The sequence below is a fragment of the Hakea prostrata genome, chromosome 5 (assembly GCF_041222555.1).
Source record: "Hakea prostrata isolate BN-2017 chromosome 5, UWA_Hpros_2, whole genome shotgun sequence".
In the NCBI taxonomy this organism is placed as follows: domain Eukaryota; kingdom Viridiplantae; phylum Streptophyta; class Magnoliopsida; order Proteales; family Proteaceae; genus Hakea; species Hakea prostrata.
The window spans coordinates 57,865,358-57,892,007 of NC_142604.1; the positions used below are offsets into that span (position 1 = coordinate 57,865,358).

A 26,650-nucleotide genomic window follows, 5' to 3' on the forward strand; every position below is an offset into this window, starting at 1 on the left:
TGCGTGAAACACTCTAGCTGGGGAGTATGGTCGCAAGACCGAAACTCAAAGGAATTGATGGGGGCCTACACAAGCGGTGGAGCATGTGGTTTAATTCGATACAACGCGCAAAACCTTACCAGCCCTTGACATATGAACAAGAAAACCTGTCCTTAACGGGATGGTATTGACTTTCATATAGGTGCTACATGGCTGTCGTCAGCAAAGATCCTGTTCCAGTTGTTCTTTGCGGAAAGGATTGGCATCGGTGGAAGGAGGTTGATCATCGAAAGAGACATGTTTTCCTCGGCTTTCTTTGTTGATGGCAGGTCTTGAAGGCTTCCAGTCCGCTGGTTTGCCATGGATTTTCCAGCAGCTGTCACGTGAATGACCTGTTTTCCTGCAGTAGTCACACCATGGTCTTCCCTTCCGTTGTCTATTGTCGCTGTTATGAGAATGTGTTCCACATGCAGCTAGGGCAGGGTTTTCATTGGCTGAAACTAGGGTGGATTCTCCAAGCATCACCTTTTTTCTGCATTCTTCTCTATGAACCTCAGAAAATACTTCTCTGATGTTAAGTAGAGGCTTCATTCCGAGAATTCATCCTCGAACCTCATCAAGATTCTTAGTGAGTCCCATTAGAAACTTAAATATCCGCTTTTCTCAATAATCTCACGGAATTTGTTTGCATCATCTGAGCAGCGCCGTTGATGGTCTCCAAACACATCCAATCTTTGCCAATATCGAGTGAGGGTATTGTAGTATTGAGCTACTGAGAGATCTTGCCAAAGATCATGGGGTTTTGATCCAATCTCAAAAATCTTTGAGGTATTCTCCTTGCTCGAGTAGAAATCTTTAGTTGCTTCCTAGATCTCATGAGCTGGCCATAGAGTAAGAAATTATCACCAATTTCATTGGTCATTGAGTTAATAGGCCAAGACATGACCATGTTGTTTTCGTTCTTCCAATTTCTGAATTTTGGATCTTCGGCCTTTGGAGGAGTGACTCCACCTTTAAGTTAATCATCTTTTCCTTTCCCACAGATGTACATCATGACTGATTGTGACCACTGTATGTAATTGTTGCCATTGAGTTTGTGTCCAATAATTTGAAGTTGCATGCTGTTTGCACTGCCATGATTGTTGACACCCTGATTTCTAGAAATCGATGTGATTTCTGATGAACAAGAGGTTTTTCCTTTGGTAGCCATGAGAGTTTGGCGAGTGAGAGACAATGGTTCTGATGTATTGCTCTGATACCATGCAGTTAATTAGGAAAAAAGATCTCTCTTATATTTGTCTAGAGAAATTACAGGTATATATATAAGGAAAGGAGAGATGTTCTCCCCAACAAACTAGGAATCCCTAAAAACAAGGCTACAATAATTTAGGACTCTTAAGAGAAGAAACTAAACCTAAATAGGAGTCAATTTAGCTGTAACCGACTCCCTTTATTCTAGGAATAACATTCCCTCATCCTACTGAATTTAAACTTCCCTAAAATACTTAATCAATCACGGAATTCCACAACAGTTCCCAGATTCTTCTTCCTGACTTCTCTTCCAGCATTCCAAGTCCGCCTTACATATTGTAATCAACACCTTAGAAGCCTACTTAGGAATACTTAAATTCTGCACTTCATTCTTCCATTCTCTTCAATTTTGAACTTCAATTGCCTCAATGCTTTTAACTTAACCATTTCTCATATTAGTATCCTCAGATTCTTTTTGTCCTTACTCTGTCTTCCTAAGTTCTAGAATTCTAGGCAATTCCTTTTCATTCCAAGCTCTTTCCTTCATCTTCCCAATCCTCTTGAAATTCATCATCAATTTATACTTGAACCCAACTCACAAATTCTCAGTTGGAATACCAGCTCTTATGTGAATTCTCGCCTTCCTCCATCTTTCTTTTTTTTTCAACTTCATGATAGTTCTGGAAGTAGTATTCTCTCTTTTCGATCTATAGGTATTTCTTCTTTGCTCCAAAACCTCAGTAGCACTGGTCCATCACAATTCATAGATACCTCTTCCCAATTCTTTCTAAAACTTGATAAGTTCACTTGAACCCTTGTTGAACCATTGTTTCCTCTTGAAATTCAATCATTTGCCAATGGTCCCTATTTTATTTCTTCATTTCTTCTTAATTGCACAATTGAATTCTGCTCCTCAGTTTTTTATTTTTTCAAATCTACCTCTAAATTCAAGTACACTATAGAATCTCTCTTCTGTGCCTTTCTTTGGAAGGGACAGGAATCCTTGCAATTCCTCTGTCCCATCAGTTGGTCCAACATCTGTTGGCCTAAAACTAAGGGGGGCCTAGGAATTCGACGGATCCAAGAGGTCAATTCCGCTGCTTTGCTCAAACTCATTTGGAAAATTGTCTCCAAACAAGATTCCATTTGGGTCAATTGGGTTTACTCTTACTTTCTCAAATCTAACTCTTTCTGGACTACCCCTATCCCTTCCAACCCTTCCTGGATTTGGAGGAAGCTTCTTCTCCTCAGATCCTGTGCCCTTCTTACCATTACCTCCCAAATCTCCTTTGGCCTCTCCACTAACTTTTGGTTAGATCCGTGGCATCCGATGGGTATTTTCCTCACCCTTCTTCCCCCTCGCACTGTCTATGAAACTTGTATCCCCAAATCCACCATTTTATCAGACTTCATCTTCGATGGCTCTTGGGTCTCTCTCCCCCCGAGTCTCACACAAGTCTGGACCTCTCTTCCCCCCCCCCCCCCATCTTTCCCTCCACCCATGATACACTAGTTTGGCTCCCTTCCACCACCAAATCCTTCACCATGTCTTCTGCTTGGAACCTGGTTCAATCCCCCTCCCCCTCTTGGCCCCCCTGGTTTGGTTCAAAGGTCACATTCCCTGTCACTCTCTTACCCTTTGACGAGCCCTAAACCTAGTCCTCCCATCCCAGGCTGTCCTTATTACCCGTCACATCCCTACGAACCTCAACTGTATCCTTTGCTGGATTGGTACTGAGGACATTTAGCATTTTTTTTCTTGCCCTTTCTCTAGTTCCCTCTGGAGGAAAGCCCTTGCCTACATTTGGCCCCGCTCCCCTCGCTCATTTGGGTTCGATCATGACTGTTCTTGGATATTGAGTAACTTTTCAGGTACTTCTATTTGTGACTGGATTGGTAAGCTAGTCTTTGGTGCTATAGTCCACCATCTTTGGTGGGAACGGAATCTCAGGCGTTGGACTTCCAAATCCCGCTCTCTCGACTCGATTTGGAATGCGATTTACTTTGATGTATTTGCTAGGCTTGCTTGTATTCCCCATCCCCCAGTAGTTGATTCCCCAAGGAACAAGCTTATTGTTGTTTCTTGGGGACTCAACTCCCAATTCGATCTTTCTCTTTGATCCTTCCCAATTTGGATCTTTCTTGTAGTTCAGCGTTTTGTTTCTTTAAATTCATTCAAAAAAAAGTACACTACAGAGAAAGGGACTCTTGATGTCCATCCGATACAAGAGTCCATCTAAATTCAATAAAAGAGAAATGAGAACCTGAAGAAAACTCAATCGAGAAATGGGTGAGAATGTTTCAAAATACTAAACAATGAACGTCTGAGTTATAGCCACTAGCAACTGAACGAACTTTAAGACATTCAACCAAGCCATCTGATCATTTTGATGGTGTAAACCACTGACACCGAACAAGATCCTCCGTGGGGGGTAAAGGAACCTGGTTCCAAGATTGCATTGACAGTAATGTGTCCATCTCTTTGTCCATTACTGCTTGCTAACCAAGTGAGCAAGTGCCTTACAACAACTTTTAGGAACATGTTAGTGGATAAAGCAGTAACAAGAGAGTGATAATGGGGAGGAAAATAAGAAATGGACACATATTAGTGAAGAGGATAAGGAGTCAAAGACTTGTGAGACTTTTGAGTACAAGAATGTGTATCTTATGCGAACCGGCTGGTATGTTGGAGATACCTTCAGCACAGTAGGATCTGATGGAGGGGATGGAAGAGCAGCGGTGGTTGGCTTGGGTTCCATCCCCATATACTAACGAGGGTGTAGTAGTGAAGTTATGAGGTGGCTGAGTTAGAACTAAGAAGGCAGTAACATTGATGGACCTGGATGCGTTGGGCAGCAAGGGGTATGGGTGCATGTTAGGGTGGACCAGAGGGTTCTTCATTGGTCATGTAAAAGGAAGGTAAGAAAGAGAAAAGGTGTACTTTCAAAAAGGACAGCATTGATAAACTGCATAGTAGTAGTTAACTCAAAATATTAATATCCTTTCTAGGTGCTAGACCAAACAAGATAAACAGATTTGACAGATTGAGGAGACATTTGTTGACAACAAGGTGACAAAGCATATATATAATGAAGAACGAGTGGAGTTGAAAAGAATGAATTGTCTATGTAAACTACAAAAAAGAGAAGTTGATATTTGAAGCAGACAATGGGATGCAGTTAATAAGATAAAAAGTGGCAAGAATAGCCAGGGTGTGAAAGTTCGGCAAAATCTGGCGAATTTCGTTGATATTTTGGCCAGTTTCGGCTAGATTTCGACCCCCCTCCCATTTTGGGGGATATTTTAGGTCATTTTGGGCCAAAATTTGATGTCTAGCCTAATTTGATGCCAATAAACACACTGAAATTGCTAGTTTTACTTTCACCTAAAACCTCACCTAAATTGGTGTTCTTGATCGACACATGCCCGACTGTATTCAGGCAAAACTAGAACTCTAGAAGATTATTTTAAACCAAAGTAAATATGCACAAGGACAATAAACATCATTATACAATACAAGTATACAAATACAACTAAGTATATACCTGTGCTAGCAGCACCTCCATCATGTCAATACCAAGTACTATGCCTCGGTGGATCCATTTGCTGTGAGTCCTGTGACTCATGTCCCATGCCAGAAGGCGTAAAGGCTGCATCTATGAGCTTCTCCTCCATCATATTTTTAAAGTCACTCCATGACATTTCATACTGATGGTTATCGAGGTACAAAGAAATTAGACCTCTGTAATTGGCTTCATCATGATGCAAAACTACTCGCATCAGGAGGGTAATGATAATAGAGATATGGAAGAGGCTCTGCTAGGTGGGTGGTGGTGCGTATGGTGGTGGGTCTGGTGGCATACCATATTCGTATACTTCTTCCAAAATACCGGTTGTCCTCGAGCCACCAAGAGGGATAATCGGGACACTTTAATGATCGTGACCCCAACCATCATAACCCCCATTATTAGATGTGGTCTATGTGGAGCCTGTAGAGTCATCCAAGCTCATGGATGATCCATCACCCTACCCATATTAGTGCGAACTCTTGGAAGACGTGTGTGTACCATCGTGTCCATGAGCGGGAGGGACACCATAACCATAGGTCCATAATCATAAGATGTGGAGCCTACGGACTCCTCCAAGCTCATGGATCCCATCGCTCCCAACAAGTTATCCGTTAGATTAAAATGGCCATATAAGTTATACGATCGAGTATCGTCACTATAAGTCTATAACCATGGCCATGTATGTGCTGTTGCTCTTCCCTATGGTCCTTGCCCCTCCCTGGTTGAATGTGGCTCTTAGTATTACCATGACAAAACTCACCACCCTGATCATCATCCTAGGTGACATGCATGTACTAAGTCTCTCCAGGTGTATCTCCCCGGGGATGTTGTGTCTTTGGTAATGGAACATGTAATCGCTTCTATACTCCACCACCACCAAGACTATCATCATCATCATAATTATCATCATACCTTTGAGTCTAATTGGGACTGGGAGTAAGGGTGTCATCCGGATCGTCCTTGTGCTTGCCAAGCTCCACCATCCAATCCTTATCCGCGGTGGCAACCACCTGTGCATGTGCCTGCCCCTCTCGAGATGCCATGTACTCACCTACATCAACTCCCGCAGCTTGAACAATATATGGGTTTGGCCTCCCTTTAGGCTGGTTTGACACCGGCTCACCCATGTTAAACAACCACTCAGTGAGGGGATGCTTTAGCCACCTCGAAGATATCGTTGAGTTGGATGCCCTACTCCTGCGAACCATGCTTAACATGTGCCCTGGCATGTTCCATCTTCAACCTCATGTTGTAGTGGCAATATACGAGGTCATTTAGGCGCCGACTCCCCAACCTGTTCCTCCTCTTGGAGTGAATTATGCCAATGTACTCCAGTTCCTCTTGAACCCAAAGGCACAACAAGTCTAAGAGAGTATCTTGACTGCCACTCTCCGAAGGTTCTCTGCATTGTACCCATACAGAATCCACCACTCAGCTGTATTATAACAAATACATTAAGTTAATACTTTAATGCTTAATAAAAAATCCTACTTATCTGTAAAATGTAATAATAACAATAATAATAATGCATCTAACATGGATCATGATTTTGTCGACTCTGTATAGCAACATTTGAACCAAAGACCCAAAATGCATCCCTAAACGTCTTTATCTACAGTCATTTGTATTGATGGTTAGCTAAATTCTTTCAAATATAAAAAGCAAGTTCTAAGTTCTAATAGTTTGAAATCCCTGATATCTCACCTCCATATGGCAATTTGACTGGACCATTGGGTTCGGCTCCAACTTTGAAATAACCTGTATCAAGGTTTAAAGGATTGGTGTCGAGTATCGTATTGGTCAGGTGATTTTAAGAGACGTATCGTCTCATATCGAGATGTATCGTATAGAGAGATGTATCGTATCGCTTGGGTCAAATATGGATACGTATTGGCTAGTATCGTATGGTATCGTGGGATACTTTAAACCTTAACCTGTATAACGGCATTGAGCAGGTTTGTATTTAAACCCAAATTTTCGCTCTACTGATATTTGGGGTTGAGATAATAGGCTACACGATTCACAGACTCACAGATAGAGACTTAGAGTTGTGATTGAATGAATTACTAATATCTACAAGAAGTTAACAACCCACACTAATTACTTATTAGCCCTATGCATCGGATGTTGAGTGGTCTACCAAGTATGCTCAATATTCAAAAAAGCGATGGCACCTTCGAGGTTTGCTCTTTCTATGTCAATCTTCATGCTCAAGGGCTGCATAGATGTGGGGCATAGTGGGCCCCCCTCAGGGAGGAATCAACCATATGTAATACCTTGATTATGGGCTCCAAGGTCTGTAGCACAATAGTCACATTCCTTCAGAAGTCATCAGATGTGATTGTCGCCTGTGCTGTGCGCCCACTATTCATACTTAATAATCACAAACACATTAAATTAGTAATTGATACTACATACTAGATACTCATAATTCAAATGTATAATAATTTGTTAAATGAAATAGTAGATAGAAAAATCGTTACTTAGATCCAACCCAAGAAAACCACTCTCCGATGCAAACATAGCTTTGAGGCCTGCCTTCCTCTCTTGGATACTATTAAGGGCGACAAAATTCATGGCAAATCTCGTCGGACTGGTCCCACCAACTCAACCTCATATGCTCCCCTCATCATATCCAGGGTAGTGTTATGATTCTAATGAAATTAGTTACCTGCTTGGCTTTCTCCATTGTGGTCTTCATAATGTTGATCTTACTGATGTCCTTCAACAGGAAGTCGATGCAGTGAGTTGCGCAGGGTGTCCAATAAAGATTATACCCGAGTGTATTCATCAACATCTCACTCGCTTTCTTGAAGTTGAAGCCATTATCGGTGACAAGCTGCACCACATTCTTCTTCCCAACCTCATTAATAACATCATATAGAAGTTCAAGTATATATTTGTGGTCTTTTGTCTGGCCAGTAGCATCCACATATTTCAAAAAAATGGTCCTCTTGTCACAATACACCATAAAGTTGATGGTGAACTTTCTTGTCGGACTGGTCCATCAATCACACATAATGGTGCATCCATTTGACTCCCACAAGGATCTCAAGCTTTCAATGTACTCCTGCAACTCCTCCTTCTCCTCAGTCAGTAAGGTGGTCATCACCTCTTTATGGGTGGGACTAACATATCCAGGACCTACCTTTACAATAATGTCAATCATATTGTTGTAATACAGACCCTATGCTGAAATAGAACTGTAATACAACCATTTTGCGACTGCGTTCTTCACCTTCTTAGCCAACCCTTTCTATGCACCTGTAATCTTGGGCTTCTTGGCCCCCTTCCTTCTGAAAATGTTAGGATCCTGCTCTAGGATAGGATCCCTTCTGCATAGATAGTCACGTGGTGCCGGATGATCTGCTGTAGGAGTGGCCCTCTGACTCTGTGATCAGCTGAACATACCATGTATACCATGTATACCACCTCTGTCCTTAGATCCAAATGCTCCAGCCCTTGCAGCCCTAAAGGGACCAGGTCCTATAAATCTAGCTCTAGCCCCCTCCTGCTCTTGGTATTGCATCTCCTTGCTCTTAGTCATCACCTGTCTCATCTCCCTGTCCTCCTGCTCTTTGATATCAACAGGATTGACATCCCCATCCAATGCGACATCCACCTCCTCTTCTCTTGTTTCTTCTTCGCCTTTGCTTTCTCTATCTCTCTTACTACCTTTACTGTATTAGCATGGACCTCAGTGCATGTAGCCACATCCTTCGAATTGCTAGTGATGTGAGCCTTGAACCGGCTAATGCCACCTATTTCAACTCCTTACCACAAAAGTTGCATCTTGTCCTACTCTTATTGTCATCAATAGCAACACAATACTACTATCCTGGATTAACCCTCCCCCTCACTGCAGGTCCCTGTGGCTGTGGCTGTGGCTGCACTTGCCTTGCTGTCCACCTTGTGAACCAATTCCTCACTCACTACTAGATTTGATAACTGTTGCATCGAAAATAATTGCATAAGTTATTGAACAATATCAAAATAATTTTCTCTACACAAAGAAACAATTATGTACCTAGTTAGCAATTTTTTTATTTTTTATAGATACAAAATGGATATCTAAAATTTTTTGGCAAAAAAAGTTGCCCATATCAAAACCAGCATGAAACCATATGAGCAACACTTGAATACACTTACTTAGTTATTCCTTAATTTTCTATAGTTTTCAAAACCCTTTTCCTTAATTTTCTCTAATTTTTTATTATTAATATTTTAATAATTTAAAAATAAAATAATTATTTATTGGGTGGAATAATATTTTGACTCTGTGAGTTTGTAAATCGGCCCATGAAGTTCTACATATGTTATTTCCATCACGATACAATACATATATTATGCAAAAAGTAAGCATTTTTAGTGTAGAAAAATACAAATTTTAATGCCCAAAAATAAGTAAATTATTTGCGAAAAAAATTCCGGCATCTTGATTTCATAGATTGGCCCTCATAACCATCCAACAACATTATGGCATGCATTTTGGAGGGAAAAAAAAAGTTTGGAGAATAATGGTTACCTCCTAGATTTGTGTGAAATTCTGCTTGATCATCGCAAACAATGCTATACCCGTCAAGAATGAACGAAGATCTATTGGTGTATCGATGGCAAGAATGTAAGAAGTAGGAGAGAAGCTTTAGGAAGCTTTGGAGAAGAGAGAAAATAGTCAAAATACTGAAAAATGGAGTTGATAATTCGCTGAAAAATCGCCAAAATTTTGGTTTTATCAGCATAATTCTCAATATTTGGGTGATATTTGTCAATTTCGGTTTAACCAACGTTTCGCCCCTTGTCGCAAATTTTGCTATTTTTCACGCAAAATTCGCCGAAATGTTTTACCATGAGAATAGCATCAAAGCACTTAGAACATTCATTTGGATCATAATAGACCTAGCAGTTTCTAGTATTTGTTTTTGCATTCATTCACACTAACTTTGATACCATGTAACAGTATTGGAGATTCTGGGGAAGAATGGTTGAACTTGCCAATACCTTCTCTAGAGATATTCTTTTCATATAAACTCCAAAATTACAAAGTCTGGTTTCTTATTCTAATAGGAATCTTAAAAGTATAAATAGAAATAGAGAGCATCTTTTACAAGCTCACATAATAGCCCTTTTACATGCACCGCCTCCAAAAATTGCACCCTACATTTACCCTCTTCAAAACTAACGGTGTTAAGTTTCATATTGGCTTCAACCCATTTTGGAGTCACTCTGTCTTTTAGCTTCACATGGTTAATTGCAAGAATCACATATTCTTTCTTCCATCTCCAAATACGGTCTTTTTAATCCAAGATGGAAGAAAGTGTGGGGTGCTTTTTTATTTTTGGGGGGGGGGGGGGGGGGGGGAGGGAGGGAGGAATAACTCCCTAAAATTACTTTGCTAGCAATCATAGTGCGAAATTTTGGTCATCTTGGTACCTATCGAGATGAAGCCGAAATTTTAGAATTTTTTTAAATTTCAACCCTTAATTTTGGTGGGTTTTTCGGGTCTTTCTTGCCGGGTTTGTGGTGTCCAGCCTAATTTGAGGCCAATAAACATAGTGGGAGTGTTACTTTTGCCTAAAACCTAACCCAAAGTGGTGTCTTTGATTGGCACATGCCTAGTTGTATGCAGGTGAAAACGGAACTCTGGAACATGAATTTTAACCAATGTAAATATGGATATGATGCAAGAGAACACTAAGATCTTTATTAAATGCAACAAAATGACCACAACTAAAGTTCAATATACAAGTAGTCAAGTACAAGTGTAGAAGTAGTGGTCAATAGTAACGGTTAAAACAAGTATACGTGTACAACAGAACAATATATTGATGAATTGCAAATTACAATTTACAATACACATCACACCTATGACCTATGAATAACCTAATAGTAGCTGCTATGCCGTGGTGGCTCCATCATCTCAACTCTGTAGGCCTACATCTACGAACATTGGACATACTTAGCCCATGTCATCGAACCAATTATCGGACACCTTGCTTCTATAGGTAGCATCATCTTCATAAAACAGCCAACCCATCTTAAAGAAAGTGTCATTAAGGTAAGGACTACCACGATGAAATATTTGTGAAATTTCGGTGACATTTTCGGAAATTTTGACATTTTTGTTTCGCCCAGGATTTCATTTCAGTGGGGACTGAGACACCAAAATTTTGGCAAAGTTTCACGGACTTTTAAACTATGGTAGCAATAAGTCAGTAACTACTTCATAGTTACTTTTTGAGCGATAATTCCCTTACAACATTAGTAGACAAGATTTTCTGGCTGCAAATTTAAAATAATATAGTAATATGAAGAACTGCACACAATGCTGGTCTTGTATCCATAATAAAGTGATAGGTGGCTGCCTAAATCCCTAACATTTTTATGTGTACAACAGAGATGATAAACTTGTTTATATTCTAAATGCAGAAAAGAAAAGGTGACAGATTATGATCGGCAGCTTAAAAAAATGTGCATGCTGTTTACTGGTCAATCATTCTGGAAATTGCTCCTTCAGGAAGGGGAAAAGATGATACTTGTATGGTTAGATACACCCTATAATCAGGCTGTGTATGGACTTGTTGACAAATTAGGTTAGTACTTGTTCTAAATCTTATTGTCAAAGTAGAAGTAAATTTCCTTTGACTATCATCCACTTGAAATGGATTAACTATGATTCAAGTTCCCTACCCTTTTATTCTTTGGTGTTCTTCAATGCATCTTTCTTCATTTCTTTTTCAGGTAGCTTAGTTGTGAGATTGGTGTTTCTTCCTTTTGAAGAAAGTTCTTATGTCACATTTGCAAGGTTTGCTTCAGGTTTATTTCTTCCCGTTTCTGGTTGTGCTTGATTGATTTTAATGTAAGTGGCATGCCATAGTTGTGTTATCAGGATTCTTTCACCTTGGGGAATTGTTAAATTAGAATCATGGTCTTTATTTCTTTTGTCTCATAGTTCATCGTTTGGGATGTCTTTATACTACTGAATTATAAGTGAACTAGGACTTATGTTGCTTCTGTGTTGGTGTTCAAGTTGGATGGTTAAAAAAATTTACATGATTAGCGAACATACCGAAATATGTGAGATGATATTGACTATTTGTATCAATATCCATCTTCGGAGATTCTGTTCCTCCCAAATATATGAAATGATTGCCCTGAACACTTGTTTACTGGTTGGATCACATATAGAATCGCTTGAAACACTCCTAGACAACAGAGTCAATCCTGGTCAAAGGGTTCCACTCTCCTACAGCAAGTCCAGATGAAAAGTGAGGCTCTCTTTCAGATGGGATTAAGATTATTTTGGGTACAGTCCTATTTTGAGTCGCTTCCAAGCCGTTTGGGGAGTTGATATATGCTCCAATTATATTAGTGGATCACCATGATCAGTTTCCAATTGGAAGGATGTGGTTTTCTAGTGAGCATCAGAAATATGATGGTTGATTGTGAGATGAGCTGGGGTTGTTGGCCCATCAAAGCTGATGATCTTGGATGTCGGACGAGTAGTATGGACTCTCTCTCTCTCTAATGCAGTTTCAGACCGGTTTAATTGGTTTTGGTTCAAGTTTGAAAGGACCGATCCAATGGGGTTTGACCCAACAAGAGTCGGACTTAAATTAAGTATTTTATTTTGGTCTTTTATTTGTTTTATGATTCTTACATAAGAGTGGGTTAGATTTTGGTTAGGATTCTGTTTTGGATTTTGCTTTCAACTAGGATTTGTGTTTTATTTCCTTTAAATAGATTGTATTAGGATACAATTTTCAGGTTGAATAGAGAAAGGTTGAGTTTATTTGTTTGTGAGATTTCCCTCCTCTGCCTATACTCGTCCCTTCTTCCCTTCCTTTTCTCCTAATTCTCCTTCCACAGCTCACCATTGCAGACCTATATTAGGCCTGCATCTCTCTCTCCCCCTAGCTCCCTTCTTTTCGTTATTTTTTTTTTTTGGGGGGGGGGGGGGGGGGATAAAAAAAAATCATTGGTTTTGGGCAAACACGAATTACATTTACTCCCTGGAAACATCAGGTATAATTGGTTGTACGTGAAATACCAAAAATGACCTTGTCTCCTTCCTTCAGTCCTTTTTTCACCGAATTGTGATTGCAGCCTTGGGCCATATCCAGTGAAATTGTTCAACTCTGGCAGAGTAACCTCCCCTTCCCTAGTTCACACAATTATCCTCCCTTACTATGGCATCATCACTATCTCCACTACCATCATGGCTCAAAGCCATTTCCAGCGCTGATGACCATGGCCTCTCCCTTTTGCCGCTTACCGTAGTAGGACAACCATGGTTTGACTCGATTTTTGGACTGGATCTTGGTCCCTCAAAAAGCTGACATCTCTTAATGAAACCCCAGTCAACTCGACTTAACTCAAAGGCATGTCAGTGGGTATTAGGGCTTAGTTTGGGCTGGAATTTGGTATTTAGCCTATGTTAGGTCTTCCAAACACAGTGGTGGCCTTTTAGATTTGTGAGAAATAAGAGTTCCAACTCGACCCTGACTTTGTAACTAATGCATTGAAGGAGTGAACATGCAAAGCTATAGAATGTGAAATACACAACCATTACTTGATAGAATTGAAAACACAAAGATTTAAAGTCAAATAATACATCAAACACATTTAGTTGTTCAGAATTTTACTTTACAACATCAATGTAATTATAGGTTACACCATGAGAGTACGAGAGTAAAAAATCTATGAATAAGCAGCTGTACAACTTCTGCTCCACCAGCCCCCTCACCAGCTCTGGCTGCAAGATATCAGATTTTGTTGTCCTGTGTCCCGCGTTGGTTTATATGTAGGCAAAGGAGAGAAGCTTACAGAATGAAGAAGAAAGGACAGTTAGGAAGCTTCAATGAAGACGATCAATTGTAATCAATAAGATCCCTTCAATAGATCCTTGTTGTAGACGAGCTAGACACCTTGTTGATGCAGCCTAGAGATCCAACCTACTTTTCGGTGAAAAATCTGGCCAAAACACCAAACCAACAAACAGAGAAGAAGAGGTGTTGAGATCAAGTCAAGATTGAGATATCTTGATTCATCTCAACTGAGATAGGGTATTTATAAAGATTTGAGTTAAACCAAGATCTCACGAGATTTGGGATCTCTTCCGAGATATTTTTTTAGTATTGTCTCAACTCACATGAGATATTGTTTTGAGGTCTCAAAAAAAAGGAGATCTCGGCCAAGATCTTGGCAAGACCTTGAACGATGAGAACAGCCCACAAATCTGGTCTTTGCTATTCCAGCCATGATCAACTTCTTGGTGCTTGCCTGCCCCACCTGGGATTTCTCCCAGCTGACATTCGGTGATTCTCCTCTCTGGGACACTGCATTTCTCGAACTCCGTGACAACGTTGCTGCTTTCACCTTCGAATCCAGTCCTTGGCCATGGCAGGAGCTCACCACTCTCCTGGACCTCCTTGGCAGTTTGGCCCTTTGAACCTTACTTTGCTCCACTCATGAATTGCCTGCATTTTTTCTTTTTCTTTTTTGGGTCATCTTTAGTTTCCCTAGTTGGCTTGGAGGTTTGATTGGTTGTGTGATTATCACAACGCTTTGGAATGCTCACTTGGTCTTTGGTGTGATCTGGGTGTCAGTGTCAGTGAGGGATTTGTCTCTCTGTTACATTGATTGGGTTGGACTTTCAACATCAATACTTCAAAACAGAGTTCCTAATTTTGGAGGGTTTTCTTGTTATCTAGAGAATCTTTTATGATAAACCCCTTTAACTTGTCAGTGTATTACCAAGGGGATCGATAATGGCACCTTCCCAACATGCTGCTTCACTACCCAGTAGAGAACCAGGATTCCTGTGTCTGATCAACTAATCTTCATATAGGTTTCTGCAAATCTGAAGGTGGTCCACAAATTCCTCTGTTTTGGTTTGTATTTTGGCAGTCTTGTGGATTTATGTTGTTGCTGTCTCATTGATGAGTGCTGCTGTGATCCCTTAATGATATTCATGAGTTATGATGCTGATGAAGATGATCTTGCTTCACTTAGAGAGTATATTATTTGGACTTTCTGTAACCCCGATTCAATCATAGACAGAGATCCGTGACCACTTTGACTTGTAGTCAATTCTTTGGTTGACATGGAGGTAATAGAGTTTAAAAAAGAGAGGGTAAAATGGTCAGGTTACCCCTTTGAAGGATAATATGACCATTTTGAAAATTTTTGAAACCAAGCATCAGACTTTAATGTTAGGGTGTGAATTGGGGTTTGGAACTGGGAACCGTCATGTGAATACCCTGATTGATCCATCTCATTCTTAAACGGGATAATTTTGGGACTGATTATTGAATGGGACAAGACAGTTCTGGCAGGGGTTTGCAAATGGGTTCAGCCGCTAGAACCAGAATTCTTGGCACCATTTTAGTTGAAGTCTAACTACAATCATTCCTACTGAGTGGAGTTTGAGTCTAATTTTATTTCAGTTTTGGAGTTTGATTACGTTTGGTTTCTTGGTGGCAACTTTAAATGGATAAATCTGTTGATTCTGAGTCTACTTTATATATCTTTGTGAACTGTGATGTCTAGCTTGGCAGATCATCTTTGCCTTTAATTCTTTTAATCCTTTATTTTTCACGTCAGGATATCCTCGGTACAGTATTCACATATACTTCTTTCGAAATTTACTCATCGTTTCCTTCCTTGCTATTGGTAATATGTTGTTCCTAAAGCAAAATTCTAATCGTTTAGACAAACAAAATTACAATATAATTGATTGGTGAAGAATTCATCGTGTTTGAAGTCAGAGAATCGAAAAGACATGCATTTGCAATGTGATGTAGCTGTTAAGATTTAAAATTGGGTGGCTGGTGGTGGGATTGTATCTTTTCTAATCTGGTTTTAATTGTCCAATCATCATCATTGGGATGTGAACATGAATTCTCCCCTTGGCCCAACCCTAAGTGGGCCCCACAAAATGCATCGAAGAAGCTTCCCTAGGCTGGCCCCAAACCCCTTTGGAGGGTGGTATTTTGGGCATTTTCAGCCCTGTTTAGTGGCTGGAGTTTAATCCAAGAAATTCAGTTTTAATTCCAGATTCCAATTTCGTGATGAAGTCCTAATATGAGTTAGTGGTTGAGTTAGTAGTTGAGTTTCCTAGGGAGTTCTTTTTCAAGTGAACTTCCTTAGGTTTGAGTTTTAAGTACTTAAAAGCTTATTTGAGCATGCGTGAATTAGGGTCCATTAAATCTTTTAATTTTTATTTCAACTTTTGAGATTATTGTGATGGGATCCTAATCTATAAAGGAATCTCATTTAGTGTTGAAGTTCTTTTAGTAGGCTATAAATTAAGGCCTACTTTTTCTTTGTAAGATAAGTCGGATTATGTGAATAAGAAAATTGAGTTTGGAGGACCATGGTTCCTATTTGAGGGGGTCACGGTGGATTTTGAGAAAAGCTTTCTTCTTCAATGATCAGCAAGTCTATCTAGCATTCTTCTTCAACAATTCCAGCAGCTTCTTCTAATTCCAGCAACCATCACAGTCAACAGCAAGCCTTAACAAGTAAGTACTGCAACCCCACCCGCCTGCCCTCACCTCCCATCCCCATTGCAAGCCTTCCCCCTCCCTCCCCATGGGCGCACCCTAGTTTCCCTCTTCTCCTTGCTGCCGTGACCTTGCAGCAACCTTCCCCAACCCCCTTTGACATCCCAGCCCTCTCCCTCTCCCCTGCGACCACCCTTAACCCCTCTGTTGCCGCAACACAGCAGCAGCCTCCCCAGCCCCTGCAACTATCCTATCCCCCTCCCCTACACCCTGCAACCCTCCTCAGGCCTTCCCCCACATTCTGGCAACCCCCACACCCTCCCCTCTCTCTTGGGTTCTCTTTCCCTCCCCTCTTTGACTTAACAGCAGAATCTGAAAACAGAAAGAAGAAAAAACAGAAGAAAAAAAAAAAAAAAAAGACAAGAAAGAGAGTTCAAGATTTGCCCAAGATCTTTCCCCTTTTCCAAGATCCAACACCTATTTATTCAAATTATCCTATTCTTCCTCCTGTTCAACCCTTGGGTGATTTTGGATATCTCAAAACCATTCCATGGAGTTTTGGGTAGACACTAATCATCCAACCTGGCTGAAAACCCTTGCTTTTCACCTGAATGAGACCATAATTTATAATTGGTGTCAGAGCTAAAAAATTTTATTTGAGAGTCAACTAAGCTCAGTTTTTGTTCTTTCACCTCCTTACAACCCCAAAAAGGTCGAGGGTCCCAATAGAGGATACAGAATGTGAACCAATAGATACAATATATTCATTGGAGTTGTATTCTTCAAACCATATTGTTAGAGAGGAAATCTTGGAGATGTTAAGAAAGAATGTAGCTCCAACCAGTCCATAGCAAGTTTCTGCCAGCCTGTGAAGGTCCTCTTTTTTTCCTTCCCCTGTTTCTCTCTCATCTCTCAAATATTTATGATGACGTCTAGGGCATTTCAATCAACCAGGAGTATCCCCTTAAGCCCTCTTGCCCAAGGTTGTTGAAAGGAGCTACTTAAGGACAATCATGGAACAGTAAGGGAACACTCAAACAGCACCTTAACTTCAATCCACAACACAAAAAGTACTCATATATGGCAATCCTTCCGTTAATATTGATCATTCCCTTCAATGCTTGCTGATTGACAAAGACATAAGTGTAATCATTGTGGAAAGCTGCAGGAAACCACAAATAGATGATGGGTTCTACATGGCCAGACCCTTGGTATGCATGGTGGTTCCTTTGGTACTAGGTGGTGTAGAAAGGGAATTTAAAGTCCAGTCTATGACTGTAAGTCTGAGTCACCTGGTCTATATCCTGCTATTGACTCCTTGTCTAGAGAGGATATTGCTACCCATTCACCAGTTGATGTCTCAAATTGGCCACTCTTTTATTAGTTCCATAGTCACACTATTTGTCATCCTTAGCTTTGCAAGTTTCTACCTCTGCATCATCTGCTGCTCCATCGGTCATTGGCTCTGGCATCACATACTACTACTAGTGTGTCTTAGTATCATGTTTCCTACTCTATTTGCTTTGGAAGGGATAGATTAGGATTGCCAATGGCTCCCTCTCTCTCATTTACGGTATGTGTAGTGTTTGTTGTTTCTTCTATTTTGCTTGATTGTGTTCTCCATGTCCCTAACTTTGCTACTAACTCATTCTATGTTAGTCGTCTAATCTACCCCTTGTGTCAACTCTTTCTCTCGTATTATCTTTTAGGATCTGGAGACGAAGACAAAAGTTGGCAGTGGAGTGAGCAGAAAAAACTCTTACCTCCTTGATCCCTGCCACTTGTTTGTGCCTCCTGCCCAATCTTATGTCTGTGGTAGGAGTGACAATAGTATCAGAAGTCATTCCTAAAGACCCAAAAGGTATCGGGACTAGCACCATGCACTAATCATGCAATCCCTCCCAGAGGGTTCTCTGGGTTAAATTTTAATCCATTTTGGTTCCTTATTTTTCCCAAGCCCTATTTGTGTTCCCTATATTAGTTGTCTTATTATTAACGAAGTCTCTAAGTTTCGCTACAACATCTTTTCTTGCTTCCTGTCCTTTCTTCTTCTCCATTACATATTTACCTTGTATCAGAGCCATCATGATATTGGTTTCTTCACTATCTCTCCATAAAGATGGGGGGAAAAAAAGAAGGAATATGGAGAGCTTGTGAAGAACCAATATCAGGATGCATGCCCTGAAGTAGAGGCTTGTGATTATAGGGAAGGAGGGGTGATTTTTCATCCCATACATGGGTCTCATAGATGCATTTGTTGTAATACCCGCACCCCAAAAACTGCTAGCTAACTTGAACTTTTTCATCTTCAATCAATGAAATGGACTAACCCAAAGGATTGTGGTCAATACCCATGAACCAGCAAGTGAACCATAAGGCAACTAAGCTGGAAAAATCACCTCTAGCAGGTATGGACCTCATTAGTCATTACATAAATCTGAATTTAAATTTCTTTGTAGAAGGGACAGCATAAATAATAACTAATAACATAATGATTTAGGCCGGGGCATAGAACACCTTGATTTGGAACATGAATTCAAAGGCCTAGTAGGTTATTCCTAAGTAACTCAACCCTTAAGTGAATATGTTGCACCTTGATCATAGTTTTCAAGGTGTTTCGGAACCATGGTCACCTAGTCAGCCTTCTTGGTGACCTTGTTGGTTTTGTCTTGTGTCTAGTCTCCTTCAATGCGTTGGTTTGCGTAGATGCTGTGACTGGTGTGACCTTGATATATACTAGTTTTCTCTTATTTCACCTAATTTTGCACTGTTCCAGATTGTCAAGTTCCATTAATTGCTCTTAGTCGAATGCTGTTTGGACCAGTCCTAACTTCTGGCTTGCTAGTGCTTCTCAATTGGTTTCCCCACTACATTCCTATTTTCTCTCAAATACAACGTTGGTTTCCTTGTTTGTGTTGTTTGAATAATGTTCTGGCCCTCCTAGGAGTGATGGTCTAAGTTGAATGTTTTAGGAGGTAGAAAAACCAAAAGTTGTACTTTGTTTTCTGATAAGTTTGATTGCTTTTTTGTTCGAGCATCAAAAGTTGTATTTGGCTAAAGTAGTTAACATATGTGTGTAGTGCTTGGGATTTAACAAAATATATAGACCTACCAGAGTAGGTAATGGAGCAGGGTTTGTATGAGGTACCTCAAGATAGTTGGGATACGGCTTTGTTGAGTTGATATGCCTTTCATGTGTTGTATTTTCTCCTTACAGCCTCATTTGCTTCTCCGTGTATTGTTTAGAAGGATATTGAGTTTTACTTCATCAATAGCTTCATGTATGATGTATGAAAATACTGTTTGTTGCAATATATCTAAGATCAATTTTTTAAAGTGATTCGATGCTTGTTCTTCTTGGCAGGGCAATCTCCTCAAAGAAACATGAAAATTGGGAGTTCTCTCACTGATGCCCTCAAACTTGTCCTTCTAATTGGTACATGTTTCCTCTTTTATTTTTTAATTGAATTTTTTGAAGTAAATGTTTAACACTGCATTTGGATTCAGTATGGAAAAATTGCATGATCTGATGATGGAGTTAATCTTGATGCCTTGGCTAGTTTTGTCACTGACCTGTCGTGATTTGTCAGTATGTCAATTTTTGTCTGCTAGGCTAATGTCATAGCATCTCTCCCGAAACAAAATGACCTCCTCCCAGTTCCTTGGCTTTGTTTGACTAATATAGCGACATACCACAGCAATAGCAAGAAATATTTAACCTCTGTAGCTATGGGAATCAATATCTAAAGCCAAGCAACAGATGTTTCGTGGTTAACAAATGACTACCTGAAAACTGACTGGTTTCTCATGCATGGTGCACACAAAACATGCACATTTTCGGCCCAAAGTTCAGGTTTTGAGAACAAAGCATGATGTGGACTACAATCAATACATTGACATTTATTCTGTAATTTCGAACAGAATTTGGCTAAATGAAGGTTATTATGGGAGATGGTTATTCCAATTGATTGCTCATGTTGATGAAACCAATCTCAGTTGAACGATTGATGCTTTCTGAGCAGCATCTATGTCGACACTTGCTTTTAAATAGCATCTATGTCAACACCTAACAAGTTTTGGAATCTGCTAGAAGTTTGGTGACAAACCATCTCTTTGGATCTCTGCAATATGAGCTCCACATCCACTATAAAAATAATTTCTTGCTTCTGGAGAAAGCACTATGAAGAACAGAGGACCAGTTACAAAATCCTGACATACGAATCACAAACCTATTCAGAGTTTAGGTCAGTTAGGAACTTCTGAAGTATTGCAAACTAAAGCAGTAAGCTTCCTTGTTTTCAACGAATTTCTTTCTGTAATTTTTCATCAATCATAAAAGATACAGTAGGGAAATTATGAATCAGGTCTGGTTATCACCGAAGGAACTCTACATTCTTCCATCATCCTCTCCCCTGCTACTCGGAAATTTTAATGGGTTTATACCATAGTACAAAATTCAACCGAAATTTGTGAAATTGCGATCGAAATTTCGGTTTTTCAGAAAACTGAAACAAAATGGTCGAAACTTCCGTCAAAATTGTCGAAATTTTGGTCGAAATGGTCAAAATTTTGTAGAAACTTGGAACTTTTCAAAGTTCAAAACTTTAAATTCATTTTGAGGAGTTTCGACTGAAAGGAAGGCCGAAACCCTCCATTTCAATAAAAAATTCCTCTTGGATTTCAACACTTCTTAGGTGATTTTAAGGCATTTTTGAAGTTATAAAATGAAAGCTATGCTTGAGTTTACATTGTATTTGTTGGAAACCTCTCTATATGACTTCAAATGACTTATCTGCATTGATTTTTTTTTAGCAAAATGCATGTGCCAATGCGTTCTTTATGCTTTAATTTGTTTGCATGCAAAGTCCCACCCCAAAATACCCCTTGAAACCCTCCGAAACTTGCAAGAGAAACTCCTAAGTTTCCATGAAATTTTGGTTTTTCAAAAGGTCGAAACTAAGGTCTTGGCCAAATTTAGACCATGGTTTCTACCAACTGTGAGCCCTCAACTTAGGGCTACAACAGGGCCGAGCTTTTCCAATCCCAATCCTAGCCCCAAATGTTTTTGGCTAAGCCCATTCCCACCTTGACCCTAATTTTGTGCCTAAAATTCTTGTCCTTGACCTTAAGCCTTTCAAGGCCAAGCCAAGCCCATTCTCGTTCTAATTGCTCTAGATTGAGTCAGGTTAGGACAGTTTAGCCCTGACCCCATCCCTGATTGTCCATGATGGCCCTGGCCTTGTCCCTGATTGGCCCTTTCCTTATCCTTGTCCTGAATTGGCCTTGACCATGTCCCTACCCCTATCCTTGAAGCCCTTATCTTGATCCTGGCCCAGATTGCCCTGATCCTATCCCTGTCCCTAATTTGCCCGACCCTATCCCTGTCCCTCCTTGGCCTTAATCCTGACCCTGTCCTTGATTGGCCCTAACCCTAACTCTGTCCCTAATTGGCCCTGACCTTGTCCCTGTCCTTGATTAGCCGTAACCTTATCTATGTCCCTTTCCTTGCTCAAATTTGAATCATATATATAATTGATATACAAAATCTAACTTATTAATTTTGAATCTAACCTGTTGTTCAATTTTAACCATCTAATATATAAAAATATCGATCTAAAATAAACATATTATAAATTTAAATGATTAAAAAATACAATTTGATGTTATGTTTAGAATTTTATACTTTTTATTATTCTAATTTCCAAATATGCGTAATCAATATATAGAACATTCAAAAAAAAATCTTAAAGGAGTGCAAAAAGAAGTTTTCTATATATAATGATATGGACAAATTATTTGTGGCACTTCATGATTTGTATTCTAATATTAGTGTCACCACAAAACAAATCAAAATATTAGTCGCACCCCTAGTAGTTCTTACCAATAGAATACATTTCAAATGACAAAAACCAATCCAATTACGTAAAGTATCTATTATAGCTTGTTAATTAAAATCCAATAGCTTTTACCTAGAAGAAAGTAGAAATATAAATAACATTTACCTTAGAACATAGGTTAGTATAATTTTGTTCTTCCAAATCGATTTTTTTCTAATAATACCAATAATTTTGGCCAATTCCAAATTAAAAAAATAAGATTCCTATAAAAAAATCTACGAATTACATTATAGCAATGATTTTTATGTCAATCTCTTTGCAAGTTAATTTCATGTTCATTTGATTGATTCATTAATAAAAAATATATAAAATAGATATTAGATACTTCACATCATTGAAGGTTGATGCGCCATTTTTTATCAACTATTTATATGGTTAAAAATATTTTTTAATACAATATGTCATATAAAAAAATTAATCTATAGATTATGCCTTTCAAATTTCTCTGAAGAACCTTCTATTTCTAAATTTTACTTAAATGTTCCAAATTAGGATTGTTGATTTATAAAAATTACGCTTAGGTGCAAGAATGACTTGAACTGGTTTTCAATTATTACTTATAGTATGAGACTAGTACACGTATTTATATTCAGTTAAACTTGTTTTGTTTAATAAACATTGAAAAGCACCTAGAATAGTTTAATTAGAATTTTGATTGTAAAACACCCTAATTAAATTGAATTAGAATTTTGATTCTAAGTAAGTCAACAATTATTTACATAAATATATTTAATTAGAATGTAGGATGTAGCAAATGACTTAAGTCTATTTTTATCATAACATATTAAAAATAAATAAATAAATTATTTTTACTAAATGACAACAATAAAAGAAATTAAAAAATAATATGAATCAAGGTGAACTCATTGGATCATAATGACTTAGGGTCAAATTCAGGGTTTGGATGAAATTTAGTATGAAGCTTAATATTAGAATGAAAGTTAGGGTTAGGGTCAAAGCTAAAATTAGGTCAGGATCAGTGCCATAATCAAGGCCAAAATGGGACAAACAGTTATAGCAGGCCTACCCTTGGCCCTGACTAACCCTCAAGGCCAGAATCTTGAGCCCAGGTCCTGTTCGAGCTCAAGGTAGGACAGGCAGGGCCACCAAGTCCAAACTTGCATTGATGCAGGGGAAACCCTAGAAACTAGGGGACCTGCAAAGTTGGCTACTAGACTCTTAGAAGGAGACACCTATTATTGATAGGTAGTTAAAAAAAAAAAAAAAAGAACTTACGGCAACTTAAATCTGATTAAGCATGAAGATAAAGACAATTAAAGCAGAGGAAGTGCAATCAGTCCTAAGTAATGAACACAACTAAACAAGAATGAAATAGGGAAACAAGGGGATAGGGATCATGGCATCGTAACCCTAAATTTGAATGGGAAATTAGGGAATAAATTTACCTGCGGGCTCTGATGGGGGCTGCAAGCAGTGGTTAAAAGAAAAAAAAAGACAAAGAATGCATGCAGCAGTAAGGTCTGCCAGACAGAACAGAAAGAAAGAGAAGGAATGAAGATCCCAAAGAAGATAGAAGAAAGAAAGAAAGAAAGAAAGAGAGCAGCAGAGATGTTGGATGGAAGGAGAAGGTTTTCTTCTTTTTTGAGAAAAGTGACAAAGAAAAGAGAGAAAAGGCAGCAACAAGGCTGCTGGACAGAAAGAGAAGGCTGGGGACTTGTGTCACACAAAGAAGAGAGAAGAAGAAGAAAAGAAACTTACTGTGAGAAGAAATCAAGTGAAGAAGACACCAGGAGAAAGAAAAACGTGGGAAGCTTTTCCATTCATCTAATTCATTAATCGATTCCCAATACAAGGCTTTAAATAGAAAATTTTAATTCATCCCAACCTTACAATTGGATTCCCAATATTAACCCTAAATAAAATAGCAAATTCTAACCCAAACCCAAAATAATCCAAAACTGGGCCAAAATACTCTAGGCCTAGCCCACAAGGACTCAAACATAACAAATAAAAATCAAAATAAAAATCAATAGCAACTAATACCATCCCACTAAGGCTCAAGAAAATAAAATAACAAATTGCCTATGGGCAGTGATCCTCATCAAACCATAGGACCTTAGCAATCCGATAGCCTCCAAACTCGTTGTCCATCCACATAGATGCTATCGTGGGATGATCTCTACACCGGCATCGCTGGTAGACTTGGAATTGTCGACTAGTGTCCTCATCATGCACCCCTACCTCAACTCATAGAAGTTTCAATTTTAGTGAGGATTGGGTGCATAGAAGGTGAACCCAATGCAAGGCTCCTACCACTCCATGGTCATCCTTTTTTTTTTTTGGGGGGGGGGGATATTTGGGGGTTTTGTTGGCCAGGGGGTCATAAAGTGTGCAGTCTTACTCCTACTTTCACAGAGAGGATGTTTTGCAAGACTTGAACAATTGAACTTGTGAGACTTGGTCATAATGGAGCAACCTTACTATCACGCAAAGGCTCAGCCTCAGTGCAGAGTCAGTGCAGTGCGTACAAAAAGAAAGTGAGTGCATAATTGCTGAAGTTTGCTTGATGTGATATGGGTTTCTAGTACTAAATGTGACATGTAAACAATACACGTCTGACTCTTGTTTCTGTTTGCACAACATATCCTCTTATTTACTCTTAAGCATTTTTTTTTTAATGTCGTTCAAGTAAATGCCGACCCCATTTAGTTGGGGCAAGGCTTTTTGTTGTTGTGATGTTGTTCAAGTAAATGAATTCCAGGGTTAATGCACTATATTGTCGTTAAAGCTTGACTGTATTTTCTGTAGGTTTGGTTGTTATAGCATTTGGTCCAAGCTACTCTTATGCTCTCATCAGAGTCTTGTATGGTAGGAAATGGAGCGATGGAGAAGCTCCAACTGTGCTCCGATACTATTGTCTCTATGTCATTGTTTTGGCTATGAATGGTAAGGCGCCTTGTAATTTTGAATATATCATGGAATGCTGCAATTTGAAAATATTGGTAATGACGTGGGGATACGAATTTTCTTTCTTCCATGTGCTAGATGATTACAAATGCATTTTCAGACTATAATAATGGCTCTTGATTTCACTTCAGGAACATCTGAAGCATTTCTACATGCAGTGGCAAATGAGAAACAACTAAAGCATTCAAATGGTTCCTTACTCATATTCTCAGGAATTTACGTTGTACTGAATGTCCTGCTCATACGCTCAGCTGGTGCAGTCGGGTTAATTGCAGCTAATTTGCTAAGTATCCATTTTAAGTTTTGGTGCAGACATTTTTTTGGGAATTGGTAGCTTTATATTAGGGGGTGGGGACTATTACTTATACCACAGGGAGTGTTGAACCCGTGACCTCTCCACTAAGGGGTGCTGGTCATTATCGACTGAGCAACCCTTCAGTGGTGGTCCAGCCCTTTTTTGTTTCTCCACCAAGGATATGGTTTTCTGAATAAACTATCCAACTACCTCTTTTTTTTTTTTTTTTTTGAGCAAATTACTTATAGACCCTTGAGTTTGCAATCAGTTACTTCTACTACCCCTGGAAAAAAAACAATTACAAATGCATCCCTATTGTTAAGAATTGGGGTTAAGTGATAATATTATCGCAAAACAAATATTCGAAATATCGATTTTACCCTTCCTTATTCAAGTATTTCTTATAAAACCAATTTTACCCCTTATATTTTATATTCTCTTCCTTAAAAAGTTTTAGTCTTGACCATTCTCAGTTTCTCTCTCCTGTTCACCTGTTTCACTCTGTTTGCAAGTCTCAATCTCGACCTTATTGTGTCCTCCGGCTACTCCACGGTGACAAACAGCTTTGCTTGTGACTTTCTCAGCTTCTCTTGTTCACAGATCTCCTTTCTGCGGCAATTACAAGGAAGGACAGCAACTCTGCTTGTCCTTTACTTCTTGGTCAGCCAATTAATTTGGGGATTTATCATCAACGACTTGGTGAACTCATACAAATGGAATGAAGCTTTACATTGTTTCTATTCACTTAGAAACAAAATGCAACATCTTCTTTGGATTATCCACTCCATTGAACATGACTTCCATTAAATGGATTGGGCTTTTGGAGAAGTTCTTAAGAGTGCCTTCCAAATTGGAGGCCAAGTCGTTGAAAGGATATGAAGGAATTGGAGGGAAGTCTTTCTCACATGTCCAATGTTTATTCAATTGGAATTGGCCAAGCAGCAGCAAAGAATTGAAAACTTAGGACTACAAAAATGATTAATGGAAACATGAACAGCCTTGAACATTCATATTCCATATTGGAAGAAAAAACTAGTGTTTCTGAAATAACAGCTCAGGTAGGAGATGAGATAAACCAGAATCGGATTCCAGTTCCTACGACATGAGAAACCCTTGCTCGTATCAAAAGAAAGATTCACGATACCCTATAATTACCTGGTAGATTTGCAGACAAGAAAAGGCATGGATCCTCAGATGCTCAAGTATCCCCCTTTTGCCCTCTCCTCT

At 39.2% G+C, this 26,650-nt stretch overlaps 1 protein-coding gene across 3 annotated transcripts in view; it reads left to right on the forward strand.

Moving 5' to 3' along the window:
- Positions 1-26,650, forward strand: part of LOC149016768 (lipid transporter) — a 42,633-nt gene that overhangs the window by 13,060 nt on the left and 2,923 nt on the right. For all 3 annotated transcript variants that reach the window (XM_089154842.1, XM_089154843.1, XM_089154844.1), the window contains 5 exons: positions 11,226-11,389; positions 11,538-11,612; positions 19,668-19,739; positions 24,970-25,107; positions 25,260-25,415. In XM_089154842.1, coding sequence (XP_089010968.1) covers positions 11,226-11,389; positions 11,538-11,612; positions 19,668-19,739; positions 24,970-25,107; positions 25,260-25,415 — 605 coding nt within the window. The remainder of the gene's footprint in view (positions 1-11,225; positions 11,390-11,537; positions 11,613-19,667; positions 19,740-24,969; positions 25,108-25,259; positions 25,416-26,650) is intronic.